We start from the raw sequence: 23,677 nt of genomic DNA on the forward strand, positions 1-23,677 counted from the left end.
TGACATCCGACGGTTTGAGGGCATGATATTCTAAGGATCTATTCCGCCAACCCCAACTCAGCGAGGATTGCCTCATTATGTTCCCCAACTTTTGGAACCGAACCCATTTGAGCCGCATAGCCACCTTGTTTGGCAGACTTTGTGGAGCCTGGTGGAAGGAGCGCCGGTACAGTACCAACAGGAGTCTGAATATCGACCCACCGATCGCGAGCTTGAAGCTGTGCGTGTTTCCAGACTCCTTGCATGTCGTTCAAGTTCGCGTTTGCGATTGAGGCCGCCTCCAAGCGCGCAATAGTCTCTGAGGCCGTCAGCTGAGAGAAGACATCGCAAATGATGGCCTTCAATGCGTCCCGATTCTTAGTCCGCAAGGTGTTGCTCGAAAATCGAGGGTCCGAGGCTAAATCAGGTTGTTGGAGGACATCAGAGCAGAACTTGACCCACTCTCTCTCGTTTTGAATTCCCAACATGACCTGGCCATCGCTGGCTTCAAACGGACCGTACGGATAGATTGAGGCATGGGAGGCTCCTGATGGCACAGGACCAGGGGCGCCACCAAAGGCGTAGTACATTGGGAAATTCATCCACTCGACCATGCTTTCCAGCATCGATATGTCGATACGACAGCCTTGGCCATCCTTTCCCCGCTGCAAGAGCGCCGAAAGAATATTGGTGTATGCATACATGCCAGCAGCAATGTCTGCGATGGAGATGGCCACCTTTACAGGCTCCTTGCCGGTGCCAGTAACGGACAGCAGTCCTGCTTCGCTTTGAATGAGAAGATCATATGCCTTCTTGTCGCGATACGGGCCATCCTGACCATATCCAGAGATATCACAAACAATCAAAGAAGGATGCTTCTCCTTCAGCGCATCATGGGATAAACCCAAGCGTGCACTGGCGCCTGGGGCCAAGTTCTGGACAAGTACATCCGCTCGCTCCAAGAGCTTCATCAAGACGGCATGGTCTTCCTTCTGTTTCAGGTCAAGTGCCAAGCTCTCTTTTGAACGGTTGGTCCAGACAAAATGCGAAGACATTCCATTGACACGATCATCGTATTGACGAGCAAAGTCTCCCACGCCCGGTCGTTCGACTTTGATAACGCGAGCTCCAAGATCAGCCAATTGCCGAGTACAAAACGGGGCGGCAATAGCTTGTTCCAAGCTCACAACAGTGATACCGGCTAGCGGAGGAGCACGATGACCATTTGAAACTGCACTTGAATAGAATCGAGGCGTAATTAAGTTTGATGTGCCACGGGGCATACGCAACGTGCGCAGCCCCTGGATAGGTTGAATCAACACTCTCATCATTGAACACCTGGAATGAGTTTCATGCAAAATGGAGCACCTTGTGAGTAGATTTTAATGTTCACCACTCTCTCTATATTTCATCCTGCAAGGTCCTCGGCTGAATCAATTCGGGAGCTTCGGCACCCTTACCCCTTCGCCGAAAGGCAGCGGGGAAGTCGGCTAATCGGTTATATGGAGTTTAAAGTGGGGACCTCGGACGAGCGCATAGCACATATATTAATTCGCCGTGCAGACAACTGAAGCAAATATAGCATTCGAATTGGAAATCATGTCTAGGCCTCAGTGGCAACGTTTGGTTCGGTCGAGATGGGCAGTTCCATCTGTCAAGACGTCTCTGGGCGCCTCGAATCGCCTGCCAACGGCGTGCGCCGCGTTTTCGACGTCGGCACGACGCGAACTGATGGAAATGACGGGCTTCACAGAAGAGCAACTCACAGTTCGAGAAGCAATTTCGCAAATTTGTTCTAAATTCCCCAATACGTACTGGCAAGAGCGTGACCAGCAGGAGAAAGACCCTAAGGAATTCCACGCTGCTTTGGCCAAGGACGGATGGCTGGGCATTGCTCTTCCCGAGTCTCTCGGAGGTGCCGGTCTAGGTACTCGACGATGCCGGTAAATGATGAATGAATCTGATCGCTAATACTTGTGATAGGAATCTCTGAGGCCACAATGATGATGCAGACCATCACACAATCTGGCGCCGGAATGGCTGGTGCGCAGGCGATCCACGCCAATGTATATGCCACCCAGCCACTGGCAAAATTCGGTACAAAGGAACAGCTCGAAACAACAATCCCCAACATCATCAACGGCACCTGGCGAACATGCTTTGGCGTCACAGAACCCAACACGGGACTTGAAACTCTCAAACTCAAGACTCTTGCAACAAAAACTGAAGATGGCTACTCAGTCTCCGGCCAAAAGATCTGGATCACCTGCGCGCAAGTGGCTTCCAAAATGATTCTCCTAGCACGCACGACGCCGCTAGAGGAAGTTCAAAAGTCAAGCGAGGGATTGTCACTTTTCTGTATCGATCTTGACCGCAATCAACCGGGTTTAGACATGCGCAAAATCAAGAAAATGGGTGGCCGTGCAGTTGACGCTAATGAAGTCTTCTTCGACAACTACAAGATCCCCGCCAATACCTTGATCGGCAAGGAGAACCAAGGATTCAAGATCATCTTGCACGGTATGAATGCCGAACGTTGTTTACTTGCAGGTGAAGCCCTGGGTCTTGGCTATGCCGCGCTCGAGAAGGCAGCTCAATATGCCAAAGAACGAGTGGTGTTTGGCCGGCCGATTGGACAGAACCAAGGAGTCTCGCACCCGCTGGCGGATGCCTATATGAAGCTTGAGGCAGCAAAACACGCGACGTACCATGCAACTCGCCTTTATGATGCCAATGATGGCTCGGTCCCATTCCACGCAATCGGCGTGGCCTGCAATAGCGCCAAGTATCTCGCTGCCGAAGCCGCATTTACTGCTTGCGAGCGCGCCGTGCTAGCTCACGGAGGCATGGGCTATGCTATGGAATATGATGTGGAACGCTACTTGCGTGAATGTCTGGTTCCCCGAATTGCCCCCGTGAGCCGTGAAATGATCTTGAATTACGTTAGTGAGAAGGTTCTTGACTTGCCTCGGAGCTATTAGGCCGGGAGATGTGCTGGTGGTGAACTCGGTATGAGTTGATTGTGACAAGACATGGAAGCATGTACAATAGACGTGGTCGCGATATATATCGTTTGGGGAAATAGAAACTGAATCCAGAGCGTACTCATTTCATCCCCTACCAAATTTATTTCCAGGGACTCGCTCTAGGTTTCCGGGTCTGGCGGTATTTACAGACTCATGATCTGCACTCGAACGAGGATGGATGTTTATGCATTCTGTATGGGAGAAGTTCGTCGACGGAGCAGGTATGCGGTCATTGACCGGATACCTATTCTCTACCACAGAAAGCCTAGCAGAATCTTGAAAGTGATTAACTCTGACTAGCATAACACTAATCTCAAACTGCGGTCATATTCTTGGTCGTTTAACAGCTCTGTCAACAACGCTTTCAACAAGTCTTTCTGTATAGCTTTCTTTGACGATGATAATAACTGACCTCTACTCGGTCACATGGGCAGATCATCAAACTAGGAAGGAAAGAGCACCCAAGTTAGACGTTGTACGGATCAAACAATATAGCCTCACTCGCAATCATCCCATGTATTGCTACGTTCTCCATTCAACATGGACGGAGTCTTCCGCCACAGGGGGATTCTGCTTGCCCAGAAATAATTCACCGAATCTTCAACATGGCTTCGTCGGTCTACTCCGTCCCTTCAACATGGACAGTAGCTGACTTGCCCTCTGTATCCCTGGCTTGCTCCTTCATGTCCGTGACAGCAATCTCACCAACATCAACTGTGTCGTCGCCGTCGAAGTACTTGGCGATTTCCTCCATGGGAGTGTAACGGGTCTCGATCAGGAAGGTATAGATAACAAACACCTCCACCCCGAGGAAGACACAGTAGACAATGTAATACTTCCAACCAATTGCATCGAGAGCAATTGCATTAATGTACTGATTGAAGAAGAGTGCCGCTGTGACACAAAAATTCAGCCAGGTAAATCCCTTAGCGCGAAGGCCGTAGGGAAGAATTTCGGTGCTGTAGGTTGCAATCAGGCCAGATCTAAGAAGTATCTCAGAGTCAGCACTTGCTACTTATGGCATAAAAGACAAAAAAAGAAGTTCTCCAAGCTTTGGAGAGGCTCAGTAAGCCACGGAACTTACTTGACATCGTAGAATACTCCGTACAAAATCGTCAGGACCACAAAAATGTATCCAAGCGCCTGGTTCGCGGCGATTGCATACCGTGCTGAAACGATGGTCCATGCATTGAAAACAATAAAAGTTCCAACCGTGGAGACCATGTAAATTGGTCGTCTTCCCAACTTATCGATGAAGAAGGATAGTGTGACGTTCATGACCAAGGCTTCCGTCTTGATACCTGCGTTGATTCCGAGTTGCGTAGAGGCCTTGGTGATACCAACACTGTCCATAACCTGCTTCAAATAGTAGCTGATCAAGCCGTTACCACTCTATTGACTGAAGAGACCCAGTGCAGTGATCAGGCCGATGCGCTCCCGGTTGCCTTTGGTCTTCAAGAAATCAACCCAGCGAGTTTGGTCAATCTCCTTATCCAGATCAATGGCAGCTTTGATCTCTGCATACTCTAGTTGCACAAATGCGTCATCTTGGTCCCCCTCGCCATGGTATTTGACCAGGACGTGCATAGCTTCATCGTGTCTCCCTTTGCTCATTAGCCAACGAGGGCTTTCTGGCATCACCCAAATACCACACACAATAACGACGGTGCAAATGCCCTGTAATAGGCTTGGGAGGCGCCATGACCAGTCGCTCTAATGTGAAAAAAAATGTTATTAGAGAACAGACTGCCTGATTTGCAGTGGGATCCACGGTGACCGTTTAGAATAATACATACCTGAATCTTTAATGTACCCAATGTTACCCAGCTAGCAATGAAGGCCCCAGAGTGATAAGAAGCAGCACTAAGCGTGACAAGAATGGCACGGTCTTGTGGATGTGCGATTTCTGCGATCAAGAGTGGGGCACTCCCGAGAACGATACAGTCACCGAATCCAATAAGGAGACGGGCAGCGATGAACATGCCAAAGCCAGTGGCGCCAGACTGCAGACCCACTGCAAGCAGCATGATAAGGCATCCAACAAAACATCCGAGCCTACGGCCCCAGGTATCGATCATGTAAGGCACAACGAACAAACCGAGCAATGAGCCAAGACTCATAGAGGCATTAAAGAGGCCGAGAAGCGAGCCGTGAGGGTGATTGAAGTAATCTTCCCAGTAGGAAAGGGTTTGGAGACCGTTCATCATGGAGCCATCGAAACCGTTCGCTGTGTTAGTCATGATGAGGACGACGATGTAGATATACAGGGTACGCATATTCTTTCTCTTCCACCAGGGTACGCGCTGGAATTCCTGGTGAGCGAACAAGAAATGTCCCTTTGTGGGCTTGGCTGGCATGACTCTTTGGTCTGCCTTTGGGGGCCCGAATCGTAACGCCATGATGGCGCAGTTGAACTAGAAGCAAGATGTAGACAAGCAAGAATATAGCTCTAGCAAGTTGAAGAATCCAATGACTGCGGTCAGGGATGAGAGAAGCTTTTACTTAGGAAATGGGACCCTTTATGAATGGTGAAACAGTCATGACCTTGAAAAGCCTATCTCCCCGTACAGATGTGTCCTGTGACTCTCGGCTGTATTATTGTCCCCAACCGGGCTTGTCACAACATGTTGTCCCCCATTGGCTGTTGAAAAAAGATAGACTTCGGCATGTTATATTTGCCCGTTCTGCATTTTACCGAAATGTGGGGTTCCCGACTCGTCGTATTCTTGAAGTGCGATGTCTTACGCACGTTATCCTCCATAGAGGCCATGTTCGAGACCCTATGATGGGCCAGTAGTAAGAACTTGCGGGGGCGGGTATACTACGACTATGCCTTATTTGGCAAAGGCATGATTAACTCATCGTTAGCTCACCGGAGGCTGAGATTAACCCTGACAAGGCCGGCTAGTGGATGGCCCAGCATTTGCCGCTTTGAGGACTTGTGATTAAGGCATTGAATTCCTTTAATTATCTGACTTCCTCGATCCAGAATGATTTCGCCAAAGACAAAGGTTCAATTTTGAGCGCTTAACTAGTTGAGCTTGATACGAAAGCCTCACGTATGTGTAGTCGTGAGCATAGGGTTTACAGCTCATCGGGTGACCGGGTGGGAAATGACCCAGCCACCCGGTGGGTTTTATGGTGATCCTTCAAATCCTCCAGGAACCCACTGCACGGGTGGCCGGGTTATGTCCCACCCGGTCACCCGGTTTATGGAAAACCCGCGAGTATATCCGTCCAAAATCCAGGCACAGTATGAAGCAATATTCTTCAAACTTTGTGAGGAACCGAGAAATCATTCATGCAGGTAGAGAAAATGTCCAGAATTTGCCCGCGAAATTGTTGACAACCTAAGCGATCGCGCCCCCTCCAAACTGCCAAGCGAAGCCATCCATGTAATTATTGACTGCTGGATGTACTATTCCTTTCGGAGCTAATGTGGGGGAGAGCTTCCTCCTGGACCCTTGCCATCAATTTAGCCTAGATAGCGTACTGAGCACCTATGCTTGGCGGCCTAGTAATAGCCTAATTTGCCCCCTCATCCATCTGTGTGCGCTCAACAGAAGAATGTACGGAGCTGAGTGTAGATTTTCTTTTTTTTTCTTTGCCATAGGAATGATTAGGCGTGAATTTTCCCCATTGACGAGTTGTGATGGAGATGATTTTAGTATGATTAGGGGGCGAATTGGCAGGTCCCTTAGGTGTGTGAGTTTGGGCTGTCACTATTCTCCGCCCAAAAGGATTCCTGTGCCGTCGGTTTGGACCTCCATCAGAATGTCCCCAGATGCGCAGTTCGTGGCCATATTCTGATTTCGATTTCTAGCCTGGACAGGCCGACTCCCAATATTCGAGCGAGGGTAAAGCCGCTATCTAGGCAGCGATTTTACTGAATGATGGGTCGTCTTTCCTCATCACATCATCGTCACTTTACAACGCAGCTCAACTTCGGATGGGTGGAGAACCAAATTTGAAATCCTCAGGTACACTCGCGTATTGCCCAGCGCCCCCCGGACTCGCCCTAATCTTCCGGAAGCTGCCTAAACTTCAATGAAACCCCTCTCATGCAATGCTGGACGATATTTAAATGTTTTACCCGAAGCTGGGGAAATAGATCCTGCGAGCGTTCCAATTTCACTTTTCTCTGCCTTTCCTGCTTCCTCGTCACGCGAGCCAGCCATGTCAAATACAATCAACCCAATTATACCAGGCTTCGCGCCAGATCCATCTGTGGTCAAGGTTGGCGACTGGTTTTATCTCATCAACTCCAGTTTCCACGTTTTTCCTGGACTTCCTATCTACGCCTCTCGAGATCTGGTATCATGGCAGCAGATCGGTAAGTCACCAGTCGCGTAGTGGATGGGAACGCAATTCAAGCTTCCGCTAAAATGTGAGCACACAGGAAATGCAATCAACCGTCAGTCCCAGCTCAGTCTTGCAAAGTCGCAGGCAAATCTCTACTTGGTGGACGATGGCAAGTTTATGGTCGGGAGTGGAGGCCTGTACGCGCCGACGATCCGTCACCACCAAGGCACATTCTATGTCGTCTGTACCAATGTCATCCGGTCGCCGGGAAAGAATAGAGATGCGACGGAGAATTTCATAGTCTCGACCGATGATATCTGGTCAGGCATATGGAGCGACCCGATCTCCTTTGAGTTTGATGGAATCGACCCGAGTCTTTTGTTCGATGATGATGGAAAAGTCTACCTGCAAGGGTCGGGTGGAGTAGGGCCAAGCACCACGATCAACCTCTTCGAACTTGACCTGAAGACCGGTGCAAAATTATCGGAGGAGAAAGTGATCTGGCGCGGTACCGGTGACATTTATCCGGAGGGACCACACCTGTATAAGCACAACGGCTGGTACTACTTGCTCATTGCGGAGGGCGGTACCCATGGCGGGCATATGGTGACGATGGCACGCTCTCAGGACGTCTTCGGCCGATACGAATCGTGTCCGGACAACCCCGTCCTCACAGCGCGTGGTACAGAAGAGTACATCCAGTATACCGGCCACTGTGAACTTTTCCAGGATGAGAAGGCCCAATGGTGGGGAGTCTGCCTTGGGGCCCGCCTGGAGCACCAAGGAAGATGCGCTATGGGCCGTGAGACCTTTTTGACTCGGGTAGACTGGGATGGTGAATGGCCCGTCATCGATCAAGTAAAATCGAACCCCCGCAGCCTTTCAGCAGCCCGTTCGAGCTCACACCTCGCGGCGGAAGCCCGGGGGGACTACCTCTACATTCGAGATGCTGTCATGAACAATTACCAACTCGAGGATAACTTATCCGTGACATTGACCGCGTCGTCAGTGGATTTGTCCCATCCGGAACTTAGCCCGACGTTCATAGGCAAACGGCAACGGCAACTAGCCGGCACAAGCACTGTTCTTCTTAAAGGAATCGAAGGTTCCTGGAGCGCTGCAAAGATTGTGGCTGGGCTCGCGTGTTACAAGGAGGAGCACCGCTACACAAGGGTCTTTTACGACGCTGCTCAGCGGCAGGTGGTCCTCGAATTGGTCAATGCTGCTAAGAAGATTGTTCGAACTGAGAAACACACACTCGGAGAGGTCCCTCGCTCAGTGGCTTTCCGGATAGAGTACACAGAGGAGCAGTATTCCCTGTTTTATTCAGTTCAACATAATGTCGAAAACAACTGGAAGTGCTTGGGAACCGTTGATGTTCTGGATATGACCGATCCAGATTTCACTGGCCCAATCATTGGGATCTATGCTGTTGGGCAGGCCGAAGGCGTAAAAGTTCAGTTTGAAGGCATGAACGTCGAGTAACTGGCGAAGTTGGCTTCTCAAATTCGATCCTCATTATGATCTCCGTTTAGAATTAATCTGGCCGTGAGAAGTTCTGCCTTTTTTCCATAGATTTTAACTTTACATCATCTTTACCTCTACGTTGCTGTGAAAAGTGATATATCATAAACAACAAAAACCCTGTCAGCCCTACCCCCTCCAACTGTACCATTGACGTGCAATGATTTGAACATAGGCACCATTCATTTCAATACATGCGGCGAAGTTCAGAGCTCACATTCCACCTAAGAGGTTATCTGTGAATCTTTAACCATCGTGATTTTCGAGAGTTTCTTGTCTTCCATTTGCACTTTTGATCAACACAATGACAACTGCAACCCAGCTTGCCTCTAGTAGCTATACAGCATGGACATCAAATGCCCATGACCTACTGGCTCCTAATTTCCCTTCCATTGGAAGACATACTGCTCAACCAAGCTGTCATTCGCTCTCTCTCCTTTCTTATTTCGGCACCATGATGATTCATTGAGGGCTGCCTGGGCTGCTTTTAGGAAAAACTCTGTCCCTAGCTATACTGGATTTTAGGCGGCTGAGGTGCTGGACCATCAATCTAAATGGACTATATTGCATTACATCCTTGTTTCTGGTAAAGTCAGCCGGGAGATGGTCTATTTACGGGCAGCGAGAATGGCAAGAAGAAATGGCAGGCATGGAATCTTCATGGTTTGAATTTTGGCCAGTTGGGGCATTAACTACAGGTGCACCAGAATAATTGAAACCAGAAGACTTAGCTATGTGCTTCAGTGGATGGTGGCTGAAGATTGACGGGCACAGTAAAATTATACTGTGCAGAAGGCGTAGGGAGCGTATCGATTACTGCTGGATCACCACTCAACGTAAACTCGAAAGTCAAGTTGTCAGATATGTCCAATGCAATCTTGTAATGCCCCGGGAAAATAACGAGACTTCCATTCTCATCGGCTCTGGCCAGTGAGCCAAGCGTGAGAGGCAGGTCTGACACTTGATCGCTTCCACTTGTAATATTGTGGAGGCGAATGTAAGACACTAGGGACTTATTTGGTCGTGGAGTTGGGCCTGCATTCGTACTTGAAAGGAACAGCAAGCTAACGTAATCGGAAGTTTCATGGCCAACATTTTTGACACGCGCTTTGACAGTTGCAAAGGGTGTGTTGTCATTGACTGGACCACCAGAACTTCTTTGGCATGAGGCAATAAGTTTCTGGATGTTGTAATCACGGTTCAAAGTCTCTTCCCACTCAAATTCGAAATTCGTGTAGTGGAGACCATAGCCGAATGGGATCACGGGCTTTCCTGAGTACCATTTGTATGTTCGCCCAGGATTTGAATCTTTCAAGTTAGGGCGAAGACCGATGTTGAAGATACTGACTTGGTCGGCATAGCTGGCGGGATACTGTGTAACTGGTAGTCTACCAGCAAATGACCTTCTACCAAGAAGGACATCAAGAAGAGCAGGGCCTCCACTTTGACTAGGATATCCCGCCCAAACCAGAGCTTGAACATCTTTGTTCTTCAGCAGGACACTGTCATCGACCTGGCCGCCACCAAATTGGACAACTATCATTGGTTTCGATAGTTTGGATAAGCTCATGATGAGATCGAGTTGGTTTTGTGGCCAGGCGAGGGAAATTCGATCAAGTGTTTCAGACTCCAGAGAATTATCGATGCCACCAAGATACACAATCAAATCAGACTTTTCTGCGGCCGTAAGAGCTGATTCAACTCCGGCAGTACTGTCATTATTGATTGCTGTACCGAAAGCATAATTCACTTTCCACTCTTGGTGGCTCTCAAACGCTTCCAGTGGACTAATCAAAAAAGGCGCATTGCCCGAGTAGTCGCCTTGCATCTGAGTCGTGGCGTTCGCGAATGGTCCAATGACAGCGACACTTTTGTATTTATGCGAAGAACCCAAAGGAAGGAGCTTATCATTTTTGAGAAGCGTCATACCTTCGACTGCAGCCTCATACGCGAGAGCTTGTGCGGCAGGGGTAGAAACGTCCGAAAAGTCGAGATTCATGTACTTTCCGCCATCGAAGAAGCCGACAGTAAACAATGCGGAATATAGTCGGTTCAGTGCCTGGTCTAAGGCCTCAACAGAGGTCTGGTTCGCGGCAAGAGATGCGTTGAGTTTCAGATATGAGGAGCCACATTCCAAATCAACACCGGCATTGAGAGCAACGGATGCTGCCCCTTCTTCGGTGTCAGTGAAGTTATGATATTGCCAGATGTCTGTAACTGCCCCGCAATCGGATACCACGTAGTGATAGTCTGCGCTGAAATTCCAGTGCTTTCTGAGCACCTCCTCTAAAAGGTATTCATTCGCACAAGCCGGGATGCCGGAAACTGCGTTGTAAGAGCACATGACGCTTCCAACATCCGTGTCACGCACGCAGGTCTTGAATGGAGCCAGGAAGTAGTCACTCAGGTCTTGTTGAGTAGGATTGTAGTTATTCCCATATCTGCCCGTCTCTAGGTCGTAGACCGCAAAGTGTTTGCATGTTGCAATGACTTGCTTGTCCTGCGGGTCGTCACCTTGAAGCCCTGGGATAAAATTGCGAACATAACTCTGAGCGACGAAAATATCCTCACCCAGCGTCTCTTGGCCCCTTCCCCATCGAGGATCTCTGAAACCATTGATGTTTGGAGCCCAGAAATCGAATCCCGAAAACCCTTTGTTGGCAAATGCACGTCCTTCTTTTCCAATCACTTGAGCTATTTTTCGAATCATGGCATCGTCAAAGGCAGCCGCCATTAGAATCGGTGCAGGGAAGCTCGTGGCATAACTGAAATTGGCTGGCTTTGAGGTGAATTGCACACCAGGTGCGGAGCCAATGCCGTGCGTTGCTTCATTCCACCACTCATAGGATGGCAAACCGAGGCGGGCGGATCCTGCTGAAGCATCGACAAGATTGAGGATCTTTTCCTCCAGGGTCAGAGAATTGACAAGTGAGTCTACTCTCTCGGCAATGCTCAACGAGGTATCGCAGACTTGGTGACTGCACAGAGGTTGTGTTTGGCAGGCGGGCACAAACCCAGTGTTCGTTACGTTCCCTTGCGGATTCAAAATTTTGTACAAAGACATGCTAAACACAGTTCCAAAATATTAACACCATGTTTCTCTTTCAGTCTGCATTTGACTTACACATAGGTTCCTCCGCATGAGCTAGATGGGTCAGTTGAACATCCCGAGTTGCAGCTGCTGTCATTTGTTTTGCTGGCGGTGCTAAGATCGGGCGTACTACCACAAAAGCATTGCCTAGTTGGAAATAAAATTGAGAATTTGCATCATTTGACACCCACGTCAGCATGAAGATATTTCCACTTACGTTCCAAATTCGATACCTCCATATGCAAAGCCCTGTTTCCCACACCAGGTGGCACAGTACTCAGGCGTCATAGCGATGGTGCTGAGTTTCGCTGCCGTCAGAATGCTCACTTTAGGGTCCAAGTAACATCCCAGGTAGCTTGTTGTTGCATTATACCCTGTCGTCAATGTCGTATTGTTAACGGTGCACGTGAATGTCGCGTTGATGCCGGTGCTCACTGCCATAATGGACAGTAGTACTTTTGTTCCTGCCCGAGAGGGATGAGATAGCTTCATGATGATTCCCTTCTCTGCGCCGAGCGACGCAAAACTTTCCTGGGCTTCACAGAAAAACACGAGGGATAAAATCTTGGTCTATGATGAACTGTTGCCAGTTACTTAAATATATTTTATTTTACTGCACATAGGCAGACCAGCTTCTAGAATTCCGTCATTGATGACTAGCCTAAATTACGGATTCCATACCGAACAGGATCCGCTTCGACCCACAGTTCTGGGAAACCCCCTCCTGGCTGGGTGACCCCTGCCGCAGACCCTGCCGATCTTCACCCTGACGGGGGGTAACAGCTTACTCGGGACAGCCTTGTTACTACCTACCCCGCATATTCCGTTGTCGAACTTGAGGATAATACTGTATTTCAACAGGAACTGGAAAACAAGGATTATCTCTAAGAGAATGATTTGAGAAGAAGGTGGAGAATGAAGAGAGCTCCTAGGGTAACAGGGACGATAGACAGTGATTGCCATGACTAGTTGTCCAAGTAGATCAGAGGGAGCGTAAAGCTCCCTCGCAAACCCCGGCAACCCTTCGGCAGTTGCCGGGTCCTTTCCCCGTTCTTACTTTGTCCGTCTCGAAAACTACATTATGATTCAGCCGGACGGAGGTTGTCTACAGTCTCCAGGATGATCGTCGCAGGACTGTCTATATCTCGTGCTAAATTGCGGAAGCATGGGCTAGCGAGCGATTCTCACAGGCAAGAAACCGGTGAGAGCGTCTAACGGTGCCAATGCTTAGCCTTAACCTAAGTCCAGAGAGCACTAACTCATACAGAGACAATCGATCCCATTAGGCTAATAGGAGCATTCCTAAATAGTAATTTCAATAATCCATTCCGATCCTTCGTACTTTATGAATACTTCACTTTAGCCTGAATATAGGTTGTGCTGCTTCGCAACATCAACGGCTAAACAGCAGTGCAGCTGACAAACTCGGATTCAAAGATATTCAACATTGCTTGCGCGGAGATTTTCCTATTTTGAACAGCGAGACAACGGAAAGTCCCTACGCAATGGATAAGCTGAGAACGATATATACAGTGGAGCCAGTTTAAATGAATTGGATAGAGCATAAGAGGAATGAACAGAAAGGACGCAGCCGAAGCCTGGGAGTTTCTCCATACATATCTGATTCAGAAGTATGCTCATCAAACTTGTGCTCCTCGGTCTGGCCGGCCTTGGCTGTGTTGAATCGATTAAGCCTCCCCAGAAACCACCACCACCTCCTCCTCCTCCGCCGCCACCGTCCTCTCAACCACGGCCATGGTCCACTTTTGCGGAGAATGACATCTTCCAGCCTGACTCTCACCACACTGTTCTCTATCCCCGGCAGGCCGAACTATCGGATGGGAGTCTCCTTGCAACAGCCTCGTATGGGGGCGATAATACTCCATACTTCCCCATATTTCGAAGTGCAGATGGCGGTGCCACATGGTCCTGGATCTCCAACTTGACTGACCAGGTCAATGGGCTGGGAATGGCAGCTCAGCCAGCACTGGTAGAGTTGCCATTCGCTATTGGCGACTTCCCCGCCGGCACAGTTCTGGCTAGTGGAAACAGCTGGGGAAGCGAGAGTACAAACATTGATCTATATGCTAGTGAAGACAAAGGTCATACATGGAAGTTCGTCAGCAACGTGGCGAGAGGCAGTGGGCCAGATACTACCAATGGGAATCCATGTATTTGGGAGCCATTCATCCAGTGAGTTACACTCTGCCCATGTTCATTTCGTTGCTGGTGCTTAACGGAAGGATTCTAGGCCCTACAATGGTACTGTAGGCGTGTTCTATTCCGATCAGCGTGACCCGCTGCATGGCCAGAAGCTTGCGCACCAGGAATCGAAAGACCTGAAATCCTGGGGTCCTGTGATAGATGATGTGGCATATCTCAACTATACTGCTCGCCCTGGAATGACGGTTATGTCCTATATTGCCCCTTTGGAGAAGTGGATTCTTGTGCACGAGTTCCCAGGGGGAGATAGCTGGTCCGGGGCAGGTTACCCAGTATACTATCGATTGTCTGACAGCCCATTTGATTTCCGCTTTGCCTACGGTATCCCCATTATTGTTGATGGGGTCCAGCCAAATGCATCTCCTTATGTGGTCTGGTCCTCAATCGGTGGTACTAATGGCACCATAGTTGTCAGTGACGCTGATCACAGCAGTGTTTTCACCAATCAGGCTGGCGGCCAGCCTGATCAGTGGGAAATTCACGCCACACCTCAAGCTGCGGCATACAGCCGGAGCTTACATGTCTTCGCAAAGTATCCAGATCACTTGATGATACTGGGCGCAGGCGTATTTGATGCAACGGTGAATCTGCCGCTTTATCTCAGCGTTGTGAGCCTAACAGATACGTTGAGGGGGCCAGCTGGAAATTAGAGATGTTGTTCGGGTCAGCCAGATTAGCTTGGTGAGAAGCCGGGGAACGGCAGAGATTTGTAACCCATCTTTTTTCATTGAACTTTGAATGCAACAAGAAGAGATGGCATATTAAGAAAGTGAGAATCAAAGTCGAGATATATTCCCTTGCTGTTACCACAAGGCTTTTGTGGATGCACTATATATTGCTTACACGGTCAATCCCACGAACATCAATATCTGCGCAGGCTAGTACAGTAGCAACTAGCAATGCGATCGCCCAAAATGAGGGTGAGATTGAAGGTAGGCAGCACCAATAGCCTGATGACAAGGTCGGGGCCTTGGAAAAAGACCGAATATCATAGGGCAAGATGGACTGTAATTTCTCATGGATACCTCATAATAGCCAGAGAGTATCCACTCTTCCTCCGAGAAGCCGAAACGAACGATTCGAGTTCTGGAATGCTGGGGATTCCAGCGTGGCCGAATTCAGTGCAACGCAACATTCACCGTTTTCAGCGAGAGACTTTCAGTGATCCATCGCATTTTGTTATTGAACGATTGAACAGCAATGACATCGCCTCGACATTCGTCTAATAATAGAGAGAACTCCTCCGATCGATGCCATCGCCGTTTTCGACCATCTCTAGCCTGCTTTCTAAAACGTCGCAGCCTGGCCTTTCAGCCACCCAGTCAGGCGTATCGGCCACGCACTCTGAAACATAGATCTAGTCCATGCACCTCCCTGAAATCGTGGCTTGGCAGGGACTTGCGTATTAAATACGGTATCACTGGCGTATTCAGAGGACACGCCCCGAGCAATGCGAGTAGTGCAGTACTGTACTGTGATCCAGTTCTGCTTCGAGTCAGAGAACATTCTTGCGGAGTTAGAATGTCAGGACTGTCAAATCTTTCCATGCGAGAGCGGAATTTCGACCAGGGTCCTTCTTCATTGGCCAGTGAGAAAATGAATCCTTATCTGTTCAGCCCAGAGAATATGGGGAAAGGATTTCAAGAGCAAGGGATCAAAATATTTACATGCCACAAAAGCTTTGGTACCTGCATGTGATGGAGCTAAGCTGGCGCCCTACAGGCAAACAATGCCCCAAATTGAGAACTACACCTGCTAATCATTGCTTGCGAACCCCTCCAGGTTCTTCCAACATCCTCCCTCCAAAGTCTCCTGGGACCTGAGACCCCTGACGGTGCCTGTGCCGGGCGGAAGCTTCGGCCTTCAGCCACTGGCGATTGCGCGTCGAAGAGCCCCTGATTGGCCTACGGCATGCTAAGCATTCTACTACTTACTGTGGTTAGGGTAAGCTAAACCAGCCAGCCATTGGGAACGCCGCGTCTGTACCTGTGCAACGTCATACGGAATTGGATGTTGCCGTGATTAACCCACCAGCGCTGATCGGGATCGGCCCAATCATCAACCGGATGGATCCGTAAAGTATTGCCACAATTTGCGTGATTTCGATTTCTCACAGAGAGCAGGGATCTATTCTTAGCTGAGGAATCACAAGGAAGAGATGTCACTATGAAAGTTTATGTACAGAGTACTTGCTGTGCGCAATCTTGGAAGGTGGTCTGCTTATATATACTCCAGGCGGCCGCCACTGGGTCCCAACTGGGCACACCCCTCGTTTCATACCCACAATATTCCTGTGACATATCATTGCAATCATCGAATAGTGCAAGCTCTCGTTCAATAATTACTCCGGAATCTTCTCAATCCTCATAAAATGACATCCTCAAGTGGTTCCAGTGCCCGCACTGGCTCCATTCAGTCGCGCGACAGCCCCAAGAACGTGTTGCAGAGCAAATCCGACCCCAATGCAGCCCTATACGAAGCACAGCCAAGTCAGTAGCCTTCCTCCTACAAGTGATGTTGAGGAATACCGTCTACTTACACATAAGTAATAGTGGCCGTCAACGCAGAGCTAGGAACCCGAGACACATTCTCCCTTCGAAGTATGCAGCACAAGGACCGCGATGGAAAGGTCATCAGTACGTGACTGCGAAACTTGAGGCGACTTTTGGCATTCGGACTACGTTCTAACTCACTTTTAGCTGACCCCGACCTCTCCAACCCCACTCGGAACCGTCTTGAGCGACCACTGGACACAATTCGAGGCTTCGAAGCTGCCATTGAATCCCATCGCAAGCAAAATCGAATGTGAAATGGCCGAAAGGACAAGACGAGGATTTATGCCGAGATTGGAACGAAGGGATGTTAATGATAATAATGCTTTTTTGTGGACAAAGGACCCGGGATGTATGAGTATCGTCTTGTTGTGATTATCTAAAGCTCATCGGGATTTCTGAAAATAAACACTTTTCCCGTATACACATATCTTTGTTTCTCAAGAGTGTCGCTCTGTGGTTGACGTGACGTAGTATAAGGCTCTTCTGTAATGGGTAGTCGAGCACTTTATTTGCAGAAGATGACGAGGTGAATATCAACTTAAATCTTCTTGATAGCGCCACATCGAACCCACTGACGTGAGATTCCCCAGATTCTCAGATCCTCGAGGCTTGGCACTGTGATCGTTCTCGGCATTGGTCACTCTATTTGGTCAAAAACGCTAGTCAGTATTGTGGATATACAAGGACTATCTCGTGTGCGCTCGGCGCCATCTGATACAGTACTTGATTGCTTCAACATTTCCGCGGCTAAGAAGGCGATTCGCGAGCCCCATGCCACGATATTAGAAAAGAAATCTAACAATACGTACAAAATTCTTTCAATATTGTGGTGCGGTATGTATGTGACTGGCCTTTTCCACAGACAGAACCTATCTCCGAGCTTGCAAAAATAGCGAATCTTTTCGTCCCACCCCGAGAATCTTTACCCCCACCACCGGCCCTGATTAAGGGAATTACAAAACAACGCTTGAGAGATTTTGGCTTGGTCAGAACGATAAAATTAGACCCAGGCCGCCTCCATATGAAGCGCAAAGCACAGTCGAGGGGAAAATTCAAGTGCGGTGGTTTGAAGGAGGACACGCACTGCCGACGCCATCCCAAGAAAAGGCCCCACCAACCGCGTCAGCCTGTGAACATTTTCACTCTCCACCATCAACTGCTTGAGAGAACTTCACCCGATCAGACCCACGATACGATGCAATGCACAGCGCTTTAAAGACATGAGAACAATGTCTCCGGTGTGTTCGTGGCCAGCTGCTCATCAGCCTCTTCAGATTCGAGGATGTCAACTCGCAGTGCCTCACGACCACCTTCCCAAGGTCGAAGAAACTCCAACGTGGCGCACTAACGAGTGTTAGTCTGCAGAAACCAAGATACTTTTAGTCGGTGGGACCCTTTTGATTGGCCATTCGCATTCTAGTGTACCGATTCGCTTTATGGCCTGCCAGCCCTAATTATGGTGGTTGACGCGGTCCGTCTTCTCCTGGAAAAGGTGACAGCCGGGCGCCAGTTAGTCGCCCAGTGTTTAATGAGCCTTAACTCTGGGCCTCTGAGGGTCATTAGCTTGGTGGATGCCAGCTGGGTCGGTTGTACGCGTCCCATTCGAGTGCTCAGGGGCCCAAATGGCAAATCAGGATGACCGGAAGGGCGATTGGAAGGGTATTAATGGCCACAGGGAGTGAAGCCACCATGGATACTTCTTCGTTGGAGGGCATTTTAGACATTGACATACACTCATTTGAAGCTCCAACGCTCGCTTTCCATCTTCAAGTCTTTCTTTCTTGCACCTAACCGACCCGAAGGAGGTTATCCTCTCGTTTTCACTCGCTATATCTACGTTCCGCGGTATCTTTTGGATCCGCCAAGCTTGACTCGCCATGAAGCTGTCTCTACTGTCGCTGGCGACGCTGGTTACAGCCGCTGTGGCTGACCTGGACCCTATTGTGATCAAGGTCCGACATTGTTGATCCCGGAACGATGTATAAGTGTTGACCGTGAATATGATATCAGGGTTCCAAGTTCTTCTATTCCAGCAACAACACTCAATTGTAAGTCAGCCGGGAAGATCAACCTCCATGATCATTACACTAATGATTGAACAGCTATCTTCGCGGTGTCGCGTATCAACGTATGTTCATGACTGTCGCTATTTCACTGGGGATCAGGAAGTTTATGAGAATATGACAAACTCACATCACCACCCATCAGAGGATACCAGCGATAGCACCAGCTACAAGGACCCCCTTGCCGATGCCACCGCGTGCAAGCGTGATATCCCCATTCTTCAGGAGCTGCGCACCAACGTCATCCGTACCTACTCCATCAACGCCAGTGCAGATCACTCCGAGTGTATGAAGCTGCTCTCGGAGGCGGGCATCTACCTGATCTCTGATCTGTCAGACCCAACTCAGTCCATTGACCGCAGCGACCCCAACTGGCTCACCAGTCTGTACTCTCGCTACACCAGCGTGATCGATGAGCTCTCCCAGTACAACAACACCATTGGTTTCTTCGCCGGCAATGAAGTTGCCAACACCGCTGACACCACTGACTCGGCCGCTTTCGTCAAGGCTGCGGTGCGCGACATGAAGAAGTACATCAAGGAGAAGGAATACCGCTCCATGGGTGTTGGATACGCCACTGCTGATGTCTCGTCGATCCGCGTGGACCTGGCCAACTACTTCGACTGTGTGAGCGCCGATGAGTCCGTCGACTTCTGGGGTTACAACATCTACTCTTGGTGCGGTGACTCGACTTATGCAGAGTCTGGATACAAGGCTCGCACTGAGCAGTTCCGCAACTACACTGTCCCCGTCTTCTTCGCCGAGTATGGCTGCAACGAGGTCACCCCTCGCACCTTTACCGAGGTGAATGCTCTGTACGGTGATACTATGGCCGAGGTGTGGTCTGGCGGTATTGTCTACATGTACTTCCAGGAGACTAACAACTACGGTAAGTGAATACTCTGGGTGAGAGAAAAAAAATACGACGATCGAGATGCTCATGAAATCCCCCCACAGGTCTGGTATCCGTTGTCGACTCTACTAGCGTGAGCACCATGTCCGACTTCAAGTACTACTCCAGCGAGATCGCCAGTGCCGATCCCACCGGTACCAACAAGGCCTCCTACACCCCGACCAACACCGTTTTGCAAAGCTGCCCGACCGTGGGAAGCGGCTGGCAAGCCAAGGCCTCGCCTCTGCCCCCGACTCCGGACGCGGACCTGTGCGACTGCATCTACGAGGAGTCCGCCTGCGTCGCCTCAAGCAGCCTTTCGGACACCAAACTGGGTAACCTGCTGAGCACGGTCTGTGGCTACACCGACTGCGCTGGTGTGACTGCCAACGCGACTACCGGCGAGTACGGTGCCTACAGCATGTGCGAGATCAAGAACAAGCTGGCCTTTGCCCTGAACAAGTACTACACGGAGCAGAACAAGGACTCTAGTGCCTGTGACTTCTCCAGCTCTGCCTCTACCAAGGCCACCACTGCTGCCACTGGCACCTGTTCGGCGCAGATTAAGGAGGCTGGCACTGCCGGCACCGGGACTGTCACCACCGAGGCAACTGCGACTGCTGCCTCGTCCTCAAGCTCGTCCACCTCGTCCAGCGCCGGTGCTCCTATCACCCTTCACTCAAGCGTGACTGTTGGTTACTTCCAGATTGGCGCCTACGTTGCCACTGCCTTCTTGACCGGTCTGGGCATGATTCTGCTGTAAATGACTTGCCTTGGGAACACTGCGAGGGACATCCTGCCTTTTATATACTTCTTGCCTTGGTTTATTTGCTACAATGTTTTCGCATGAGAGCTGGATGTTATAGACATTTCTTCGAGTTTTACCAAATACTGACCAGGAAGCTACCTGCCCTCTCTCATAGCAAATGAAACCCGTTTTTCTTTCTCCATGACACTCTCTCATATATTTAGGAGTCTGAAGACGCAGGTGGCCAGAAATATAGGTATCTGGATTCATTCAAGCGTATCAAATTTTGATTTGGTACATCATCATTCATTCCCCGACAATGGCCCTCTTCGTTAAAATGGCAGAGGTCTCATCCAGTCGGCTCCAGTCGTGTGCATCTACACACGCCTGCCGACTCAAACGCACGGCGCGACTAGTTCGGGTCCTCATTTCTTTCTCAAACTCGTCGATGGCGACCGATGGCGTTGCTGAGCCAGCGTAGATCTTTACAATGGCTTCCATCAGGTGGTATGCATCAAGTATGCCGTGGTTCGCCGCTTCTCCTCGGTCTATACATCCAGGGTTAGTATTGAAGATTCACGGGTATTTTCCTCGCACCAAAGAATGACTTACACATTGTCATCGCGTGAGCAGCATCACCAGCCAAAGTGACTCGACCCGCATGGTTATCCCAGGATAGGCACTCCCAATCTGCCAATTTGATTTCCGTGACGGGCGTGCCCTCTGGAATGCGCTCTACTGACTCTCGCAAGAAAGGCACAAATCCTTGGGTACGGCGTTTCATATTGGCCAGGCGATCTTCATCGGTTCCGGCGATCTCATCTCCCGGCCCTCGAACTGGCCAGGACATGCATATTTGCGCTCGATACCGTTCCTCTGTTGTTCCTGCTGTGCCATTCACTTGGGGTGTTTCTAGCATGGAGAACCAGAAAAAGACCCCCGTGGGTGGATGGCAGCCCTGGAAGAGCAAGGGATCCATCGCCCGCAAGGGCTCGATCTGGTCCGGAGTCAAGTCCACGGCGACTCCGGTGAAGTTGATGTTCAGAGGGGAGTTGTTGAATGCATCCGGGCGCAGAACTTGCCGCACCACCGACCGGCTGCCCTCCACGCCGACTACGATGCGGCCTGTGACTGTTGTCTGATCTTCAAACACCAGCTGCACCTTCTCCGAGTCGGTTGGCAAGGTGAGGCTGACCACTCGTCGGCCCCAGTGGACATGTTCCTCAATTCCCTGCAGCAGTGCCCGACGTGTCTTCTCCCGATTCACTCGCCATCGCGTACTGGGGGAATCTTATATTTGGGTTCCCCGGTCTCGAGATTGATGAAGAGGAAGTTGCCATTGTCATTCCGGGCCACGTCCGGATCCACCTGGACGGCTTGAATGCGGGCGAGGGTCTCTTGAGGCAACATCTTCCACATATACTCCAATGCCCAGTGCAGCGTGATAGCCCATCCCTGACCGCGGGCATCGGGCGTGGCATCGCGCTCGTAGATCTCAAAGGGAATGTTCTTCTGTTTTAGTGCCTGGCCCAGAGTCAAGCCGACAATGCCAGCACCGACGATAAGCACGGGATCCATGGCGAGGGTAGTAATAATCGATTTAATGAGCGGGACATTGTCGTCTGGAGTCCCTTTTGACTGTTGGGCAATGGAAATGGAAGAGAATCCGGAAAAGAGTTGGCCGTCGTAGCCCGTCGCATAGATAAGCTCCGAGTCACCTGCCGCTCGACCCTCTGGAGAGACCAACTCTCGCGGTACTTCCCGCTGACGCTGACTCGATCACTCAAGTCAGCACTTTACTCCGATTCTGTACTTCTCCCCCCCCCCCCCCCCCCTCTACCCAGTCGCTCGTCTCTCGTGGGTCTTCTTCCGAGCCTCAACCTCCTTTCCGACCGTCGGCTATGCGATTCGTCCCCAAACGCGACGGATGCACAACATGGCACACGCAGCCATCAGCCATGGGAATATTGGACTTCTTCTCCAAGTCCAAGTGACGGCCTCGGTATAAGATCCATCACCAGCGAACTTCTTCGTTTCCTCCGACTCCCATCTCCCCATTGCGCATCACCATGGCCTCCTCTCACGAAGCTCTCAACCCCATTCACCCCGCGGTGCTTCCCCACCTCGACCCGGTCTTCGTGCGCCTCTACAACGAACACGTCGCCAATACTCCCGCGGGGCCAATTGACCTGTCCGTCCTGCGCACAAAATACTCGGTGCTATACTCGTATGGTACAGGTCCAGCTCCCGACTGTGCGCGCGTCTACGATAGTGAAGTTCCCGCCCACAATGGCGACTTGATTCCCGTTCGAGTGTACGAGCCTGCCACGCCAGGGCCTTGGCCAGTGCATGTGGATTTCCATGGTGGAGGTGAGAACACATCCGAACGGCAGAAACAAAGATGAGAACGTACCATTGACTCGGGATGATAGGTTGGGGCCTGGGTGATCTCGACACCGAAGCCCACATCTGCAAGCACATCTGCGTGAAAGCGAACGTCTGCGTCATCGATGTCGCGTATCGACTGGTGCCAGAACATGCATTCCCCATCGGCATCCAAGACTCCTTCGCCGCCCTCCAATATTTCTCCGCCCACGGGGCCGACAAATTCAACATCGATCCCACACGCGTCTCCGTCGGCGGCGTCTCGGCCGGTGGTAACATCGCCCTGATATGCGCACACCTCGCCCGCGACGCCCAAATTCCCCTCAAGCTGGTCGCAGTCGGCACGCCCACCATCGATGATATCTCGAAGTACAAGTTGGCCGCCGAGGCGCCATGGCCATCCATGCAGGACATGGAACATGCGCCCACGTTGAACTGGGCACGACTGAAGTGGTTCGATAATCTCAAGTGGCAGAGCATTGCACCCGAGGGACCAACTCGGGATGCACAGTTGGCAGCCGTGAAGTGGTATGCCAATGCCCTTCAAGCACCGGATTTCACTCGCCTCCCCAAGACGGTCATCTACACGGCAGGCTGCGACCCGCTGCGGGACGAGGGTGAGGCTTACGCTAGGAAGTTAATTGAGGGTGGGACTGAGGTGATCCAGAAACGGTTTGCCGGTGTTCCACACCCGTTCATGCATATGGATAAAGGTGAGTTCCTACTGGACTCTTCGATGGGTATTTAGTACTTAGTACTAACAGTTATTGCAGATTTATGGCAAGCAAAGGAATTCATCGACATGACCGCGGAGCACATCAAGGCTACGCTACATCAATAGGACCGTTGGGAAGAATACTGGAAGTAATTTAGAATTGATGGACCAGCT

The 23,677-nt window shown here is 50.3% G+C and overlaps 11 protein-coding genes across 11 annotated transcripts; 6 read left to right on the forward strand and 5 right to left on the reverse strand.

Annotated features, from left to right (window-relative positions):
• Window positions 1-38: 38 nt before the first annotated feature.
• N7458_005880 (CaiB/BaiF CoA transferase family protein) lies at window positions 39-1,262 on the reverse strand (the record flags this gene model as incomplete). The annotated part of the gene is made up of 1 exon (XM_056909262.1): window positions 39-1,262. One exon carries the CDS (start codon window positions 1,260-1,262, stop codon window positions 39-41), a length of 1,224 nt encoding a protein of 407 aa, XP_056764966.1.
• Window positions 1,263-1,578: 316 nt separating this feature from the next.
• On the forward strand, window positions 1,579-2,960 carry N7458_005881 (acyl-CoA dehydrogenase family protein; the record flags this gene model as incomplete). The annotated part of the gene is made up of 2 exons (XM_056909263.1): window positions 1,579-1,906; window positions 1,963-2,960. The coding sequence occupies 2 exons, from the start codon at window positions 1,579-1,581 to the stop codon at window positions 2,958-2,960; spliced, it is 1,326 nt and encodes a 441-aa protein (XP_056764967.1).
• A 664-nt stretch (window positions 2,961-3,624) lies between these two features.
• N7458_005882 (general substrate transporter) lies at window positions 3,625-4,358 on the reverse strand (the record flags this gene model as incomplete). The annotated part of the gene is made up of 2 exons (XM_056909264.1): window positions 3,625-3,988; window positions 4,090-4,358. The coding sequence occupies 2 exons, from the start codon at window positions 4,356-4,358 to the stop codon at window positions 3,625-3,627; spliced, it is 633 nt and encodes a 210-aa protein (XP_056764968.1).
• Window positions 4,359-4,397: 39 nt separating this feature from the next.
• N7458_005883 (uncharacterized protein) lies at window positions 4,398-5,404 on the reverse strand (the record flags this gene model as incomplete). The annotated part of the gene is made up of 2 exons (XM_056909265.1): window positions 4,398-4,718; window positions 4,802-5,404. 2 exons carry the CDS (start codon window positions 5,402-5,404, stop codon window positions 4,398-4,400), a joined length of 924 nt encoding a protein of 307 aa, XP_056764969.1.
• A 1,777-nt stretch (window positions 5,405-7,181) lies between these two features.
• On the forward strand, window positions 7,182-8,792 carry N7458_005884 (glycoside hydrolase family 43 protein; the record flags this gene model as incomplete). The annotated part of the gene is made up of 2 exons (XM_056909266.1): window positions 7,182-7,338; window positions 7,405-8,792. The coding sequence occupies 2 exons, from the start codon at window positions 7,182-7,184 to the stop codon at window positions 8,790-8,792; spliced, it is 1,545 nt and encodes a 514-aa protein (XP_056764970.1).
• A 766-nt stretch (window positions 8,793-9,558) lies between these two features.
• N7458_005885 (glycoside hydrolase superfamily) lies at window positions 9,559-12,414 on the reverse strand (the record flags this gene model as incomplete). Its single annotated transcript, XM_056909267.1, has 3 exons — window positions 9,559-11,896; window positions 11,956-12,069; window positions 12,140-12,414. The coding sequence occupies 3 exons, from the start codon at window positions 12,412-12,414 to the stop codon at window positions 9,559-9,561; spliced, it is 2,727 nt and encodes a 908-aa protein (XP_056764971.1).
• Window positions 12,415-13,555: 1,141 nt separating this feature from the next.
• On the forward strand, window positions 13,556-14,795 carry N7458_005886 (sialidase family protein; the record flags this gene model as incomplete). The annotated part of the gene is made up of 2 exons (XM_056909268.1): window positions 13,556-14,115; window positions 14,174-14,795. The coding sequence occupies 2 exons, from the start codon at window positions 13,556-13,558 to the stop codon at window positions 14,793-14,795; spliced, it is 1,182 nt and encodes a 393-aa protein (XP_056764972.1).
• A 1,721-nt stretch (window positions 14,796-16,516) lies between these two features.
• On the forward strand, window positions 16,517-16,954 carry N7458_005887 (DUF2406 domain-containing protein; the record flags this gene model as incomplete). Its single annotated transcript, XM_056909269.1, has 3 exons — window positions 16,517-16,634; window positions 16,698-16,781; window positions 16,845-16,954. The coding sequence occupies 3 exons, from the start codon at window positions 16,517-16,519 to the stop codon at window positions 16,952-16,954; spliced, it is 312 nt and encodes a 103-aa protein (XP_056764973.1).
• A 1,623-nt stretch (window positions 16,955-18,577) lies between these two features.
• N7458_005888 (glycoside hydrolase family 72 protein) lies at window positions 18,578-20,418 on the forward strand (the record flags this gene model as incomplete). The annotated part of the gene is made up of 5 exons (XM_056909270.1): window positions 18,578-18,652; window positions 18,711-18,748; window positions 18,803-18,828; window positions 18,909-19,652; window positions 19,721-20,418. 5 exons carry the CDS (start codon window positions 18,578-18,580, stop codon window positions 20,416-20,418), a joined length of 1,581 nt encoding a protein of 526 aa, XP_056764974.1.
• Window positions 20,419-20,709: 291 nt separating this feature from the next.
• N7458_005889 (FAD-dependent oxidoreductase) lies at window positions 20,710-21,981 on the reverse strand (the record flags this gene model as incomplete). The annotated part of the gene is made up of 3 exons (XM_056909271.1): window positions 20,710-20,951; window positions 21,016-21,655; window positions 21,685-21,981. 3 exons carry the CDS (start codon window positions 21,979-21,981, stop codon window positions 20,710-20,712), a joined length of 1,179 nt encoding a protein of 392 aa, XP_056764975.1.
• A 491-nt stretch (window positions 21,982-22,472) lies between these two features.
• N7458_005890 (alpha/beta hydrolase) lies at window positions 22,473-23,629 on the forward strand (the record flags this gene model as incomplete). Its single annotated transcript, XM_056909272.1, has 3 exons — window positions 22,473-22,773; window positions 22,836-23,501; window positions 23,562-23,629. 3 exons carry the CDS (start codon window positions 22,473-22,475, stop codon window positions 23,627-23,629), a joined length of 1,035 nt encoding a protein of 344 aa, XP_056764976.1.
• Window positions 23,630-23,677: the final 48 nt, after the last annotated feature.

Source organism: Penicillium daleae (assembly GCF_028827525.1).
Source record: "Penicillium daleae strain IBT 16125 chromosome Unknown utg000006l_segment0_segment0, whole genome shotgun sequence".
NCBI classification, from domain to species: domain Eukaryota; kingdom Fungi; phylum Ascomycota; class Eurotiomycetes; order Eurotiales; family Aspergillaceae; genus Penicillium; species Penicillium daleae.